The sequence below is a fragment of the Stegostoma tigrinum genome, chromosome 11 (genome assembly GCF_030684315.1).
Source record: "Stegostoma tigrinum isolate sSteTig4 chromosome 11, sSteTig4.hap1, whole genome shotgun sequence".
Classification (NCBI taxonomy): domain Eukaryota; kingdom Metazoa; phylum Chordata; class Chondrichthyes; order Orectolobiformes; family Stegostomatidae; genus Stegostoma; species Stegostoma tigrinum.
Window position 1 is genome coordinate 46,012,327 of NC_081364.1, and position 16,626 is coordinate 46,028,952.

The 16,626-nt window shown below is 40.2% G+C and overlaps 1 protein-coding gene across 5 annotated transcripts in view; it reads left to right on the forward strand.

Annotated features, from left to right (window-relative positions):
- lrig1 (leucine-rich repeats and immunoglobulin-like domains 1) overlaps positions 1-16,626 on the forward strand; it is a 104,346-nt gene that overhangs the window by 30,076 nt on the left and 57,644 nt on the right. For 4 of the 5 annotated variants that reach the window (XR_007249256.2, XM_048547935.2, XM_048547936.2 and 1 more), the window contains exons 2-3: positions 8,563-8,634; positions 10,432-10,506. The exons of the other annotated variant lie outside the window; for it this stretch is intronic. Coding sequence is in view for 3 of the 4 variants with exons in the window: in XM_048547935.2 (XP_048403892.2) it covers positions 8,563-8,634; positions 10,432-10,506 (147 nt within the window). In the remaining variant the exon portion in view is untranslated. The remainder of the gene's footprint in view (positions 1-8,562; positions 8,635-10,431; positions 10,507-16,626) is intronic. 5 annotated transcript variants of the gene reach the window in all.

The window sequence follows — 16,626 nt, forward strand, 5'->3', positions numbered from 1 at the left end:
TCGACCCAGATGATCTTATGTTAGAAATTCAGGGTGGGTGCAGGAGTACAGGGGTGGGGTGAGCTGGGCTCAGCATTCACACGTGGCTGCACATTACCAGGTGGGATGTTTAGAAGGTCTGCTCGGACTTTGTCGCTATTGTTCTGTTTTAATATTGGGCCTTTTGGTCCTCTCGGCTGTCACCAAAACCATCTATGCGAACTCTTCCCACCCACAGATCCCCATGGATCCTCCTAACTTTCACGCAATCCCATGGTCTCTATCCAACACTTTTGCCCTTATATCTTTATGCCAATACGGGCGTCCTCCATGTGCAGACCTCAGCAACCTTGTTGGGATTAAATGAAACAAAAACCTAAATGCTTAATTACCGCCTTTATGATGATTTAAAAAAAACTTGAAAGCCCACTTGAAACTTTAAGATTGCTTAACTGAGTTGTAACTCCACATCAAAGGCAACTATTGTTTTAATGTCTGTGCTGTATTTGTAGTGATAGCAATGAGGTCAGCCAGCTGGACTTCTTGGAATGAATTCGCTGATTGGGGCTGTCAATCAGGAAACCCTGGCTGACAAATACTGACACTCTAGCAGACTCTGAAGAGGCAGTACTAAAGTCAAGGACTGATCATGTATAAATAAAGAGTAACTTAATAATGGGATACCGGTCTCTCTAAAGTATGAGTTACGCGGTATTCTGATGGAAGGGAACACAGCCACCAGTCTCACTGAGGCAGGGAAATACCATTTCTATGCAGGCAATTGCGTAGCTTCACACAGGATATATCCTGATCAGAGGGACTCTGGGTTGGCACACAGCATAACCCCAAACAAAGCCAAGCTTCGGCCATGTTGTTAAAGTTTTCTGAAGGGTTCTGTTTGGCAAGCCATTGTAGTTTGCTGCTGGTATTCAGACTTGAGACAACAAAGCGTCCTACTTGAGTGAGGTAACTCATACGCTAGTATCCAGGAGCGTATTCAGGACAGTTCCTACCCTGGAAAGTCCACCTACAAAAAAAGCAAAAGAATTGCAGATATTGGAAATCTGAAACAAAAACAAGTTGCTGGAAAATCTCAGTAGTCTGGCAGCCTCTGAAGAGAAAGCACAGTTAACATTGTGTCCAGTGATCCTTTTGCAGAACAGTTCTGAAGAAGGGTCACTGGACCCAAAATGTTAACCTTGATTTTTCTCCATAGGTGCTGCCAGACCTGCTGAGAAGTCCACCTATATCTGGTTTGGAACAGTGAAATTGCTTAGCAACACCCAGATCAGAACCAGTTTAAAACAAATGTCCAAGTAAATGGTCAACCGATTTCAACCAATATCCATTTCACACCACCGACTCCCACAGCTACCTGGAATACACCACCTCCCACCCACCTTCCTGCAAAAATTCCATCCCCTATTCCCAAATCCTTCACCTCCCGCCGCATCTGCTCCCAGGATGAGGCATTCCACTCCCGTACATCCCAGATGTCCTAGTTCTTCAAGGACTGCAACGTCCTCCCCACCCCCGCAGTGATTGAGAATGCCCTCGACTGTGTCTCCCGCATTTCCCATAACTCATCCCTCATACTCTGTCCTGGCAATAACTGCCAAAAGAGAATCCCCCTCGTCCTCACTTACCACCCTACCAACCTCCGGATACAACGCATCATAATCCGACACTTCTGCCATCTACAATCCAACCCCACCACCAAAGACGTTTTTCCATCCCCACCCTGTAGCAGGAAGTGCTACGCTTGCCCCCCACATCACCTCCCTCACCCCCAACCCAGGCCCCAAGATGATTTTCCACATCAAGCAGATGTTCACCTGCACATCTGCCAATGTGGTATATTGCATCTGCTGTACCTGGTGTGGCTGCCTGTACATTGGGGAAACCAAGTGGAGGCTTGGGGATCACTTTGCAGAATACCTATGCTCGGTTCACAACAAACAACTGCACCTCCCAGTCGTGAACTATTTCAACTCCCCCTCGCATTCCTTAGATGACATGTCTATCCTAGGCCCCCTGCAGTGCCACACTGATGCCACCCGAAGGTTGCAGGAACAGCAACTCCCATTCCGCTTAGGAACCCTGCAGCCCAATGGTATCAATGTGGATTTCACAAGCTTCAAAATCTCCCCTCCCCCCCACCTCATCCCAAAACCAGCATAGCTCGTCCCCATCTCCCTAACCTGTTCTTCTTCCTCTTACCTATTTCCCCCCACCTCACCTCAAACCACAACTCCATTCCCTACCTCCTGACCTCATCCTGCCCCCTTGACCTGTCTGTCCTCCCCAGACTGACCTATCCCCTCCCTACCTCCCTACCTATACTGACCTCTACAGGCTCCATCCCCACCCCTTTAACTTGTCTGTCTCCTCTCCACCTATCTTTTCCCCTATCCACCTTTGATCCGCCTCCTCCTCTCTCCCTATTTATTTCAGAACCCTCTCCCCACATCCCCCTTTTCTGATGAAGGGTCTAGGCCTGAAACGTCAGCTTTTGTGCTCGTAAGATTCATCCAGTTCCACACTTTGTTATCCCTCTCCTCCCTCTCCCTCTCCCTCCAAGTGAGTGGTCACCCAGTTCTAATGGAGGTTGATAGCATTGATTGCAGAACCGGTTTTTAACAAAATTCACTTTGGACTTCCAAGTGAGGACCTGCCCAGGAAACCTTTACAGGTCGACGGTACAGTTTCAATTCTAGTCTTTTTTGAAAAGCAGCTGGTTCTGTTACCATTCTTTGTAATAAAATGCTTGGGCCCAGCTTGATGGAGTGAAATTGGTTGCGAGAAATTCACTTAGATTGGCTCAACGTTTCTCAATTAGAAAATGGCTACCCAAGTGAAATATTATGTAAATACTCAGAAGCTTTCTAAGAAGGCCTAGGATTATCAGAGGAGCCATGGCCATCTTGCCTGTTGATCAGGAAACAATTCCATGATTCTGCAAGGTATGCCAAGTGCCATTTGTATTATGGGTGAAAGTGGAGACATAAGGCTGGAAAGTGAAGGAACAGCTTAAAGCCTCAGTAAATACCAGCTGCTATGGTTTCTATTTAACTATAGGACTACCCTACATGCAACTAGAGGGATAGCACTGGCAGGGTTGCTGATGTGTAGAAGACTCTGCACCAGGTTGAGTCTGATCTCCCCAGACCAGCGAGAAAGAGTGAAAAGACTAGTCCTGGCTGCCACTGCTGTTTTCTTCTGAGGCCATCTTTCAACTATCCTTCCTTTACCCACATTTTTTAGATTTAAGTGTGTAAAACATCAAGATTTTATGTTCTTAAATTCCTTAACTCGCAGCATCTGAAAATTGTTGCTAATCAGGATCAAAACTAAAAGGACCTCCTACTGGATTCACTATCAGGCACAGTAGTCTGTTGTTCTGAGTGAGTGTGGGTGTCCCACTGCCTTCTGGATTTGGCCTTACACAGACATTGGTTCCAGGACCCCTGCTCCCTGTTGTGATTCCCCTCCAACCGCTGCTAAGATGTTCCCTGTCTGGAGCCCTCGATAATTGCGTGGAACAGGCCACTCCCCCCAAGCTCCCTCTGCTGCTAAGACGGTTCTTGTGCGGGGCCCTCGATAATCTTGTGTAATTGGCCACTCTTCTGAACTCCTATTCATCAAGTAAGGACAGCTGGGATCTAGTGAATCCCTTGAGTATTGGGGAAGTAGGGGCATACTTGGGGAAATGATAAGGGCAAAAAGGGTACAGGAGGTGGCCTTGTCAGATAAGGCTAAGGAGAATCCAGACAGATTCTGCAAGAACGCTTAGAGGCAAAAGACCACCTTGTTTATCTGTGAGAGAGAATAGGGCTCCTTTAAAGATGAACAACGTCATCCATATGTGGAACCATAGGAGATGGGTGAGATACTAAGTGAATGTTTTGTCAGTATTTACTATGGGGGAAAAACACATGGAAGCCAGGGAACTTGGGGGAAAAAATAGTGATGTCTTAAACAGTCCACATTACAGAAGAGGCAATGCTGGAGGTCTTAGAACACGTAAATGTAGATAAGTCCCTGGGACCCGATTTAAGTGTATCCTGTAGCATTGTGAGTAAGCTAAGGAAGAAATTGTGGGGCCACTGGCAGGGGTATTTGTTTCACTTGCAGTCATGGGTGAGGTGCTGGAAGGCTGGAGAGTGGCTAATAATGTGCCTTTGTTTAGCAAAGTCTCTAAGCAAAAGCCTGGAAACTCTGGACCATTGAGTCTGAGGTCAGTGGATAAATTGTTAGATGGGATTCTGAGACGGGATTTACATGTATTTGGAGATGCAGGGACTGATTGTGGATAGTCAGCTTGGCTTTGTGTGTAGGAAATTGTTTCACAAACTTGGTTAAGTTTTTTTGAGGATGTGATCAAGAAGACAGATGAAGACAGCGGAAGATGTTGTCTACATGGACTTTAGCAAAGCTTTTAATAAGGCTTCACATAGACTGGCCAATGAAGTTGGATCACATGGGATACAGGGAGAGCAAGTTATTGAGTACAAAATTGGCTTGACGATGGGAGACAGAGGTGGTGGTGGAGGGTTTTTTTTCGCACCAGAACCCTGCTCCACAGGGATTTGTGTGGGTCCGTTGTTTATCACTATTATAAAATAATTGAATGAATGAGAATATAGGAAGCATGGTTAGGAATTTTGCAGATGACACCCAAATTGCTCTTAGAGTGGACACAGAAGAAGGTTGTCTCAAAGTACAACACAATCTTGATTAGCAGGGCCAGTAAATCAGTTAATAGCAAAAGGAGTGCAATTGGGATAAATGTGTGGTTTGCATTTCTGTAAGCCTTACTGGGTAGGACTTTGCACAATTAATAACAGGGCCAGGGGGAGTGTTGGCGAAAAAAGAGACCTAGGGGTTGAGGTATATAGTTTTTTGAAAGTGAAGTCACAGTTAAACTGGTGAAGAAAGCATTTGGCTCATTTGAATGTAGGAGTTGGGATGTCATACTGTCGCTATAGAGGACATTGGTGGGGCCATTTTTGGAGTCCTGCTGTATAGTTCTGGTCACCCTTCTAATAGGAGGGATATTATTAAATTGAAGAGGGGTGCAGAAAAGATTTACCAGAATATTACTGGGACTGGGGGTTTTAGTTATAAGGGGAGGTTGGAGAGGCTGGGACATCTTATCCCTGGAGCATAGGAGATTGAGGGTGACTGTATAGATGTTTATTAAATCATGAAGGGCATTGACAAGGGGAATAATGGGTCTTTTCCACAGTACAGGGAGTTCAAAAATAGAGGGCATAGTTTTAAGGTAAGAGGAGAAAGATTTAAGAGACCTGAGGGGCAGCCTTTTCACACACTGGTTGGTGTACCTATGGAATGAATTGTGATAGGAAATGGTCGATGCAGGTACAGTTGCACATTTGAGATATTTGAACAAGTACATGAACAGGAAAGGCTTAGTGGGATACGGGCTAAACACAGGCAAATGGAACTAGTTTATTTTGGGAAACTTGGTCAACGTGGACATCTTGAACTGAAGTGTCTGTTTGTGTGCAGTATGATGCTATGACTCTATGATCATGACCATATCTCTTCCCAGAAGCTTTGCTTGTCTTTTTGCTGAAGTTGTTTGACTTTCTGTGTCAGCAATTGTATCGCAGCAACATTTAAACTGTTTGCCTAATTTCCAAGAAACAATGTACTCTTTGACAACAAAATCTTTTTAATTCAGAAAATATCCAACTAATTCACTTACAGTTCTCCACATATTTCTCTCTATGTGCAAGCATTCCATTCCTGAGAATGATGAGATTTACGAGTGCGAAGAGTGTTAAAAATATAGGTTAAAAATCGCAGATGCATGAGTTTTGTTCACGGATGTCAAATTTTGTTGTTGCATTTTGGCATGGGTAGGCAAATTCACAAGTCATGATCTCGTGGACACAGAATTTACTGTATTGTCCATAAACATAGATATATGAGATCCCTTAAAATGGCCACCCAAGTGGACAGGGTTGTTAAGAAAGCATATGGTGTTTTGGCTTTCATTAACAGGGGGATTGAGTTTCAGAGTCATGAGATCTTGTCGCAGCTCTATAAAACTTTGGTTAGACCGCACTTGGAATACTGCGTCCAGTTCTGGGCGCCCTATTATAGGAAAGATGTGGATGCTTTGGAGAGGGTTCAGAGGAGGTTTACCAGGATGCTGCCTAGACTGGAGGGCTTATCTTATGAAGAGAGGTTGACTGAGCTCGGTCTCTTTTCATTGGAGAAAAGGAGGAGGAGAGGGGACCTAATTGAGGTATACAAGACAATGAGAGGCATAGATAGAGTTGATAGCCAGAGACTATTTCCCAGGGCAGAAATGGCTAGCACGAGGGGTCATAGTTTTAAGCTGGTTGGTGGAAAGTATAGAGGGGATGTCAGAGGCAGGTTCTTTACGCAGAGAGTTGTGAGAGCATTGAATGCGTTGCCAGCAGCAGTTGTGGAAGCAAGGTCATTGGGGTCATTTAAGAGACTGCTGGACATGCACATGGTCACAGAAATTTGAGGGTGCATACATGAGGATCAATGGTCGGCACAACATTGTGGGCCGAAGGGCCTGTTCTGTGCTGTACTGTTCTATGTTCTATGTTCTATGTTTCCAACAATTGTCAATCAAATTATAAACATGAAATATTCCTGCTGTGATAATCGTAGGTTACGAATGCAGCCAAACTTTAAATCATCGAAAATGATAGCCCTTGCAGTAATATGTACTAACAGTTAATGTAAATCAGATTGTGTATTTAAATAATTGCAGCTTGACTGTTTGGTGTACCTCCCAATTATGAGTATTCACATTTTCGTTAATGTATAACTTGCACTCTACAGGTTAGGGCTGTTGCTGGAGTAAATATATCCTTGGTTGAACTCAGCGCTGAGTTTAGATGGCCAGGCTGTATGAAGGACACTGTCCCAGGGTCTGACCTCAGTCAAATCCTGCCTCTTTTTTTAAGGTCTGTTGAGTTTCCGCAAATGTGACAATCCAGCTCTCTGGCTTGGCTATATAGTTCTGAGATGATATTAAAATTGACACATAGTTGTGATGATAGTAATGGACTTCAGGGTAATTCAATATGGGAGCACTGATATGGCAAGACTACATTGTAAAGGCCCTGATTTTAAAGAAGTTATTGGGGCATAATGGATGTTGGATCACAAAGCCACCTCCTAAATTGTTATGTTTCCATGATTTGACAACAGCTTTTTTAAAAAATCATTTAATGATGTTTCAGTAAGGCCACTCACCAGTGGTAGGACTCTTAGAAGTTTCTTCACTGCATTTGCTACAAATTTAAGGTAATGAATCTCATTGTACTATATAATTTGTTGGTCTGCTGAGTTGCCTGTTTTGAGGCCTATATTAAAGAACACTGCCAAGGTTGAATGTGAGAAAAGAGGCATGAGAACTTATTTTAAAAAAGTAATGGTTGGATTTTCAGCTGTTGCTATCGGAGTGAAGACACCAACCAACTTCTTCCAGAGGTAAATAGGATGCATTTCTACAGTTACCAATTGATGGACTTCAAGCTGTCTCTTGTTCCTGAAACGTCTCAGGCAAAAAAGTTGTAGTATGCCAACAGTTGCTAACATATGACTAATTTTTTTTGTAGTTTTCTTCAGTGTTCCTATTCAGATCTTTGCTGAAATTCCCATTTTAATCTTATTAGATTTTCTTATCTTCCTCTGCTGTTTCAAACAAAAACTATCCCTTTTTTAACCCTGCTACCAATCTTAATGTCTTCCCCTTTAACCTGAGTACACTGTAAACTGTCTTGGAATGCCTTAGTATGTTAAAGGTGCTTGTCCTTTCACTGACTTAGATTTAAACCTTGTTCCTTCATCCCACAAATTTAAGAATTGTTATCCTTCTGTTTAAATTATTTGATAGCCTTACCATTCAAAACTTCTAATCTCCTCCAGCACCACAATCTTTCCTTCCACTTTACCTCATATTCCATGTTTCTCAGTTTTTATCTTCTATGCATTTGTACAATCCTTTTGCCCCATGCTCAGAAACTATGCTCTCATTGTCTTGGTTTCATGCTTTGGAATCCTCTCTTCTTTAAATTGGTTTGTTCTTCCATTTTGCTTGCCTCACCCAAGGCTCTGTTTAGAATCTGACTCCTACCTTTGTGGATGCACATTCTTGTTACACTTCTTTTGGCCCTGTCCATTTTCATAGTGATGCAGTTTGAAGGCCCTTCGGGTACTGTGTAAACGCATGTTGCTGTTGAGAGTTCAAGAATTTGTTCATGGTAATGAAAGTTTAGGATGCAACTGTTCTGGCCCAAAAAAGATTGCTGAAGTAAAATTTGCTTTTATATGCTGATGATTTGTAAGTTACAGTCAAACAGCGACAACCAAATCTACTAACAGTGATTTTGTTTCTCATAAAAGGGAATTTACTTTTTGGAAAAAACTTGCTCGAATGAAATTGCCGTACAATGCCATGGAAAAAAACTTGCTCGAATGAAATTGCCTTACAATGCCGTTGAAAAAGAGTTAACAGTATTAGTTGAATTCTGCTGAATGTTATCTAATTTGCATTTATCTTTTTTACAGAAACCTGAGCTACAACAAACTGACAACAATTGATCCCTCTCTTTTCACAGAACTGCACAGTCTTCGTGAAATGTATGTATTAAAATTAATGTTTTAGTTATATATTTATGTGACTCTTTTTGCACTTTGTGAAATAGCATGGACCCACTCGTCTTAAAAACTTAAATCTGAAATTGTACTTTGTTATATCCTTTCATTGATCTACTTTTTAAATGTCAATATTCAATTCTAAATGCAAGCAAGATTTTGCTGTTTTGCATAAGCAGACTAAACGATTAACTTTGGTAGTTTTACTTTGATAGCTGCTTACATGCTCATGTAGTAGTTTCAGGAATTTTTTTTTGTAAAGAAATGTTTAGAAGTTATTTTCCGGTTAGCAAGTTAACAGTTGATAAATTGAGCAAGAGAACTACAGTGTACATTGCGTTGAAAATTTGGTTTGAAGGTCAGCTGACGTTCAAGAAAATCAACCATTATTGAAATTTGTTCTCCTCGTCAGATATATCCAAATTTTATTTAAAATTTTGAGGGGAGAGAGAAATGGAAAGAATGCTTGATTTATCGATTTCGCATTCTAATCCCTCCCAGTACTCGGCTGTTGCTGTGACAATGCCCTGCTTCCTGTAGGATGAAAAGCCAATATAATGTTAATGTTATTTCTTTGAGTGACTTAAAATCTGATAGTTATGTTACTTTTCTTAAATGATGTCTTGATCTCAGCTTAGTATATTGATTTTTTTTTGGGGTCATGTGGAACAAATGATCAAATCCCCTAATGTATATTGCTTAAATGTGCCGTGCTGGAACCACTTACTAGACGGAAATATATTTGTGTAACTGAATGAGTAAAGGAGTAACATCTTGACTCTTTCAAATCCTGAAGTGACTTGCTTTCACCTCCAAAGCATTTTCCTTTTCATAGTCACATCTCTGTCAGCAAAATCCTTTTTGTAGGGATTTTACAAGCTCAACTCTTCTGTTATCACTTCACACATCATCCTCCGTGGACTCAGCCATATTCAGATGGGTATTACTGTTGTGCATGCTGAAACTATTATCCACATAACACATCATCTGCTGATTTCTCCTGCTCTGTTTCATTTACTTGGAAAGTTAAGAATTTTACTGAAAGTGTTTGTGATTAGTATATTTTCCAATACATTGGAAGCATAATTTCAAAATGTATTCAAAACAGCTTCTGGTCACTTACTAGAGATTTTTGAACTTCTCATAATTTGAATATGTGAAAAATAAGTTTTATTTGGAAGTGGGTTGTCCATCACAGTTGGAGAAAATCTTGCTGTATTCCAGCTTATCAAATTTATTGTGGAGAAACACAATACCACAACATGTTTTGGAGTTTTTTTGTGTTAGAATCTGTAAAACATTTGTATGTTTAAACTTCTATTTATAAATCTGGCTGTTAATTTGAAAGTTTGGTTATTTCAATCTGACAGAATTTTACATTTTAACTGTTAAATCTGCCTTCCTAATCATTTTAAATCCATCTAACTCCATAGAGCTATTTTTCTTAATGTTTCTCTGTTGCCATTGCTTTTCCTATCTGTCCACCTATCGTGGACCACCCTATTATCAGTGTTTTATGTTGACTAAAATGTTAGTGAAAAAAAATAAATTTCTTAATATACTGTTGTTGAATGGGTACTGATAATGATATTCTAAGTAATTCATTTTCAAACTGTTCTGAATGTGAATAAGAGGGAATACTGACAATTAGGAGCAGAAATGTTATGGAACAGCAGTGATATATTGAGCTGTCGATCACATGGCCTATAATTCAGACAATGCTCAAAGTGAACGATAAAGAGGGAGATTTTTATCATGAATTTTGTTTATTTTCTGTTGCAGACGACTTGATCATAATGAGTTGACTGCAATCCCAGAGATAGGACCTCCTTCTGCCAGCCTTGTGCTCCTCTATTTGTGAGTCATTCATAACAGTTTATCTGTGCTCTGTATGTTTTGATGTCCTGTTTTGAAATTAATTTATAAGCTCATTTGAAACATGTTTATTATGATGTGACGTTACTAAAGTCTGCAATTATTCAATTGTATTGCGACACGAGTGCAACTTCAGCTTCAATATGAGAATTATATTTCCTTTTCTGTTGGAATTATATCATATTGAAACACTTCTGACATGGAAGTAAAGTCAGTGTTCCTTTTTTAAAGACTTTCTGCACACAATCGGGTTTCAGATTATTTCTGGCATTTGTGTGCACCTGATTTTCCTTCTGTGATTTTTATACCAAGTCTAGTAGACGTTGCTTGTCAAAATGATTTTAAATGCCTATAGCAAAAACTTATGAAGCTACCATTTAAAGTGGACAAGAAGTAGTCCACTTAGCAAGATGTTTGAATGTTTGTGTACTCCACCTACTTGTCTGGAAAAAAAATTCTTCATTTTGTATTAGATCAGTTGAGCAGTGTGGTTGAATGTTGTTTTGTAATTTGTTCCTTTAATGGTTAATTGTGTTAATAGCAGAAAGGAAGATCTGCTGACAGACTTTAAACAGTTAGGAGCCAAATTTTAAAAAAATAGTACCACCAAGGAAATAATCTCTGGATTACTACCTGAGCCAAAGGGAAAAGTAGCATAGATTAATAAAGCTGAGAATTTAAATGTATGGCTCAAAATTTGGTGTGAGTGAGTGTTTCAGTTCACTGGCACCAGTACTAGGATAAAAGGGAGCTTTTCCAGTGGGATGGGCTTCACATCTTTATTCATTCACAGGATCTGGACATACCTGGCCACGCGCTTATTGACCAGAGTGGAGGTAAGTGTCATCCATGTTGCTGTGGGTCTGGAGTCATATGTAGACCAGACTACTTAGAGTTTCCTTCTCTAAAGGACATTAGTGAACCAGATGGATTTTTCTGACAACCAGCAATGGTTTCATGGTCATCGTTAGACTTCTAATTCCAAATATACATTGAATTCAAGTTCCGTGATTTGCCATGGCCAAATTTTAACCTGAGTTCCCAGAATCTTACTAGATTTCTGCATTAACAGTCTAATGATAATACCACCAGACCATCGCCTCCCCTTCTGGCAAATAGCATAACCAGGACTGTAGAAAGGGATTTAAACTTTATTACCAGATGGGCAGATTTTGGACAAGGGAAGTGCAGGCTTGCAAAGCAAAAGGATATGGCAGCTATTTAAATAACAATACCCACAGTGCAAATAGAAAGAGCAGAGTGTAGAAACTTAGAAAAACAACAGCAAGTAGTGTCAAAGGATTAAAAAAAGTAAGAACGCAAAATTTAATGGCTGTATACTTAAAGGTATATGGTATTCAGAACAAAGTAAATTAATTAACAGCAAGTTAATGGTTGTGCTCTTCCTGCCATTCTGGAAAACCAGAAGTGAGGTAGTCCAGCTCAACGGGCACCAGAGTTTAAATGACAGGCTAGGAAAACACAACAGCGCTTCATCGGAGGCTGCACTGATGTTGTTACCCAGCAGTGTAATGAAACGTCCTTGAAACAATAAACCAGCTCTATGAGCCAACCAACTACAACTGGTTACAGTGAAATCAAAACAGGGAGTTAGAAGCTTAGGGGTATGTATCTTTTCAAAAGGACAGGCAGGAAGGAAAGGATGGCGAGGGTTGTATTGTTAATATTGGATGGATTAAGTACAATAACAAGAAATGATCTTGGATCAGATCCATAAAGGTGGAAATAAGAAACAAAATAGGGAAAATGACATTGGCAGGAGTAGCCCATAAGCCCCTTAACAACTACGCTGGGACAACAACTAAATCGGGAGATAGATGGCATGTAAAAATGGCAGTAGATTAACCATCGATTAAGAGATAATGGGAACTGCAGATGCTGGAGAATCCAAGATAACAAAGTGTGTAGCTGAATGAACACAGGGTCTAGGCCCGAAACATCAGCTTTTGTGCTCCTGAGATGCTGCTTGGCCTGCTGTGTTCATCCAGCTACACACTTTGTTATCGTAGATTAACCATGGTTGACTTTATTCTCTTGTAACATTGGCAGAGGTAGCCATGAGGAAGAATTCAGAGTGTATTCAGGACTCGTTTTAAGACTGATTATGTTGCTGATCTAACCTAGTATTGTCTAATGAGGCTGGTTTAAATAATCTGAGAGAAAAAATTCCCTAGAAATGGTAGAAATTCCATGGTAGAATTTATTATTCAGTTTAGAGGGAGGACCATAGGTTGGAAACAAGTGTGTAAAGTTTAAATTCAAAGGAATGAAGGAAAAGCTAGTTGGAGTGAAACTGGAAAAGTGGTTTAGCAGCAAAGATAGTTGTGGGACAATGGCACATCTTTTTATGAAAATCAAGGTTCACAGTAACATCATATGTCGAAGAGACAAAGAAGAATTTGAAGAAAAAGATAAGCTAACCATGGTTGACCAGGTACGTTAAGATTGGTATGAAATTGAAAGGTAAGACAAAGATCACTGGTAAGCCAGGGATTCGGAAAGGTTTGGAAACCAACAAAAGACTACCACATAAAAAAGAGAGAAGATAAACTTTGAGAGTAAATTTGCAAGCAATATCATGATGGGCAGCAAGACCTTTAATGCTGGCCTCTCTTCATTTAATACATTTAATGTAGATTCGTTATAGAAGACCGAGACAGCATTCCAAAATTACTAGATCAAGGGGCAAAAGGAGAGTCAATTAAATATTATGCATTCAATAGAGATAAGTGGAATTGAAGACTGCCAGGTGCCCTGGGTCTGATTGGATGCATTTTAGAACAGTAAAATAAATAGCTACAGAGATAGTGGATGCACTAGTATTACACTTGCAAGAACTTTTAATTTCCGGTAAAGTCCAAAATGATTGGAAAACTTGCAATGTAATACCTTTGCTTTAAAAGCAAAGGAGACCAGAAATAAATAAGAATAGGCCAGAAAACTTAGCATTTTTCCAAAGAGCAGGTGTTATTATAGAAAATGTAGAGCATTTAAAAAAAAACTGTATGACCAATTTGAATTAGCATGCTTCTCGGGGGGCGGGGTTGGTGGTGGGCGGTGGGGATCATGCCTGACAAATTTATTAGGATTCTTTTGAGATGATAATTAACAGGGTTGGTAAAGGGGAAGAAATAGATGTAATATTTGGATTTTGAGGAGGTGCCTAATAAGTTACAGCATCTTAAACTACTTAAGATTTGACTTTAAAGTGGTGTTGCATATTAACATGGGTAGAGGATTGGCTAACTAATAGAGTTTAGATAAAGGGGACATTTTCAGGATGACATCTCATGAAGTGCATAGGATCTGTGCTGAGGCTGCAGTTATTTATTATATATATTAATGACTTGAATAGGAAAAGCGACTGTACTATCACCAAATGGATGACGCAAAAATAAGTGGGAAGACAAGTGGTGAGGATGACACCAAGCCTTCAGAGGGATATAGACAGGTTAAGTGAGTGGGCAAAAACTTAGCAAATGTGATACAATGTAGGGAAAATGTGAAGTTATACATATTGGCAGGAAATCCAGAGGATCTAAATATTATTTAAGCAGAGGAGGACTGTAGAAGCTGCAGCATGGATGGATTTTTGGAGTTTTTGTGCATAAATCCCAAAATGTTAGCATCCAAGTTCAGATAATTGAGGGACATAAATTTAATTTGATTTATTCCTGTCACATGTACTGAGATACAGTGAAAAGTATTGTTTTGATTGCTAATCAGTCATAGAACAGAATGCAGAATAGTGTGTTACAGCTGCAGAGAAAGATCAACTCAAATATTTAAGAGGCCTGTTTGTAAGTCTGATGAGAGTGGGGAAGAAGCTGTTCCTGAATCTATTAGTATGTGTTTTCAAAATTTTGTATCTTCAGCTGATGAAAGAGAGTATAACTGAGTGGGAGGGATCTTTGATTTTGTTGGCTGCTTTCCCGAGGCAGCGGGAAATGTAGATGGAATCATTGGAAGGAAGGCTGGTTTTGTGATGGACTGGGCTACATTCAGAACTGTCTGTAATTTCTTGTAGCTTCGAAAGAGCAGTTGCCATACCAAATTGTGGTGCATCTGTTAAAAATGAGAAAGTAGAGGCATAGGTGTTCTTTTTTGACCGTAGTGCTCATGTGGATAAACCAGGATAGATTGGTGATATTGACTTCTAGGAACTTAAAGCTCTCAACCACCTCCACCTCAGCACCATTGGTACAAACAAGGGCATGTCTCCACTCTGCTTCCTGAAGTCAATGACCAGCCCATTCATTTTTCTGACACTGGGTGAAAGATTGTTTTCTTTGAACCACCCCACTAAGCTGTCTGTCTCGTCGTTTTGAGAGCTGACCCACTCTCTAGTGATGTCACCAGCAAATTTGTAAATGGAGTTAAAACAGAATTTCACCACACAGTTGTGAATGGATAAGGAGTATAGTAAGTGGATGAGTACTCAGCCTTTGTGGTGCCAGTGTTGAGGATTATTTGTGGAGGATATGTTTTCACCTATCATTACTGATTGCAGCCTGTTGGTTGAGCCTCCACTTGCAGAGGGGAGAGCAGAATCCTTGGTCTCAAAGTTTGGAGATGAGATTTGTTGAAATTATGGTGTGGAAGGCAGAGATAAAATTAATAAATAAATGGAGTGTTGACTTTCATTTCAAAGGGAAAGGATTATCATTATAAGGAGAACTTGCCACAACTGTACAAGGCACCAGGGAGACTATAATTGGAATACTATGAGCAGTTTTGGGCCCCTTTATCTAAAGAAAGATGTAGTGCAAAGGGAGGCAGTCCAAGGAAAGTTTTCTGGGCTAATCCCAGGTAAGGAAGTACTGTCATATGATAAGAGGTTAAGCCATTTGGGCTCATTGGAGTTTAGAAGAATGAGAGGAAACCTTATTGAAACATTAAAGATTTTCTTGGGGGCTTGATAGGGTAGGTTGTTTCACCTTGTAGGTGAACTTTTGGCCCAGAAGAAATAGTGTCCTAACAAAGGGTCATCCAGCTAAGACAGAGGAAGAGGATTTTGTTCTCTCATGGCATTTTAAAGGCTGAGAGAGGCATATTTTTACTCCGTAAGGGAGTTGAGGGTTATGGGGGAAAGGCAAGAAAGTGAAATTTGATGATTATAAAATCAGCCATGATCGTATTGAATGATGGAACAAACTAGATGGGCTAAATAAACTACTTCTGCTCACATTTTAATGTCTTACTTTGGATTTGGTTGCTGTTTTAAATTTGGTGAATTCGTATTTTCATACGTTATCATTTCTTCTTAGCATTAGAGCACAGTACTTCCAAATTATTTTAAAATCTTTTGAGATTCAAGTCTGTCTCTGAAGAAATTTTAGCTTAATCTGCAAGTATTCTGTGTTTGTGTTACACAGTGGATACGCTAAACATAACTTTTTGCTGTGTCCCATAGAGCAGTTTGTGGTACCTGCGCAAACAACAATTGGCCAAACTTACTTCTTATCTCCTTTGCTCACGTGTATTTTCTTTGAGAATCTTTAATAAAATCAACAATTCAGCAAAGAGCACTTGGCAGGACAGGCCTATTGATTCAATGTTGCTGATTATAAATCTGATTAGAAAATTATCTTGGCGTAGTTTCCGCTTTATCTGCAGGCTGAACTGCCAAGAACCCTGCCTCTTTTTGAACCTTTTTAGTCACCTATCATGAATAAAAGGTATTTATCTCATGCTCTTGCTCTCTTCCCTCCCTCTCTGTTCTTCTTCCCACCTCCCCTTTCTAACGAGCTTTCGGCTATGTAGATTTAAACTTCTGTATTGGAAGTTCCTCCCAAATCTCTTTTTCCTTTATTTCTTTTTAATTTTAGAGTTTTTTTTTGTCCAGGGTGCTGCAACGTTTAACCTTTTCAGTCACCACTGTCAACTTTAGATACTCCATGCCACCTACAGAGGTGTCAGTGAAGTTCCTTTGCACTCATTCCCATAATTTATTTAGCTCCTAATCTCAATAATTCATCAGCTGCAATGTGATATTTTCCCCCAGTTCTCAGCTGCCATGCTGTGTAAGCCTTCAGATTTTTCACCAGTACTAAGTTGGAGCCTGTTTTTTGTTGGTACTAG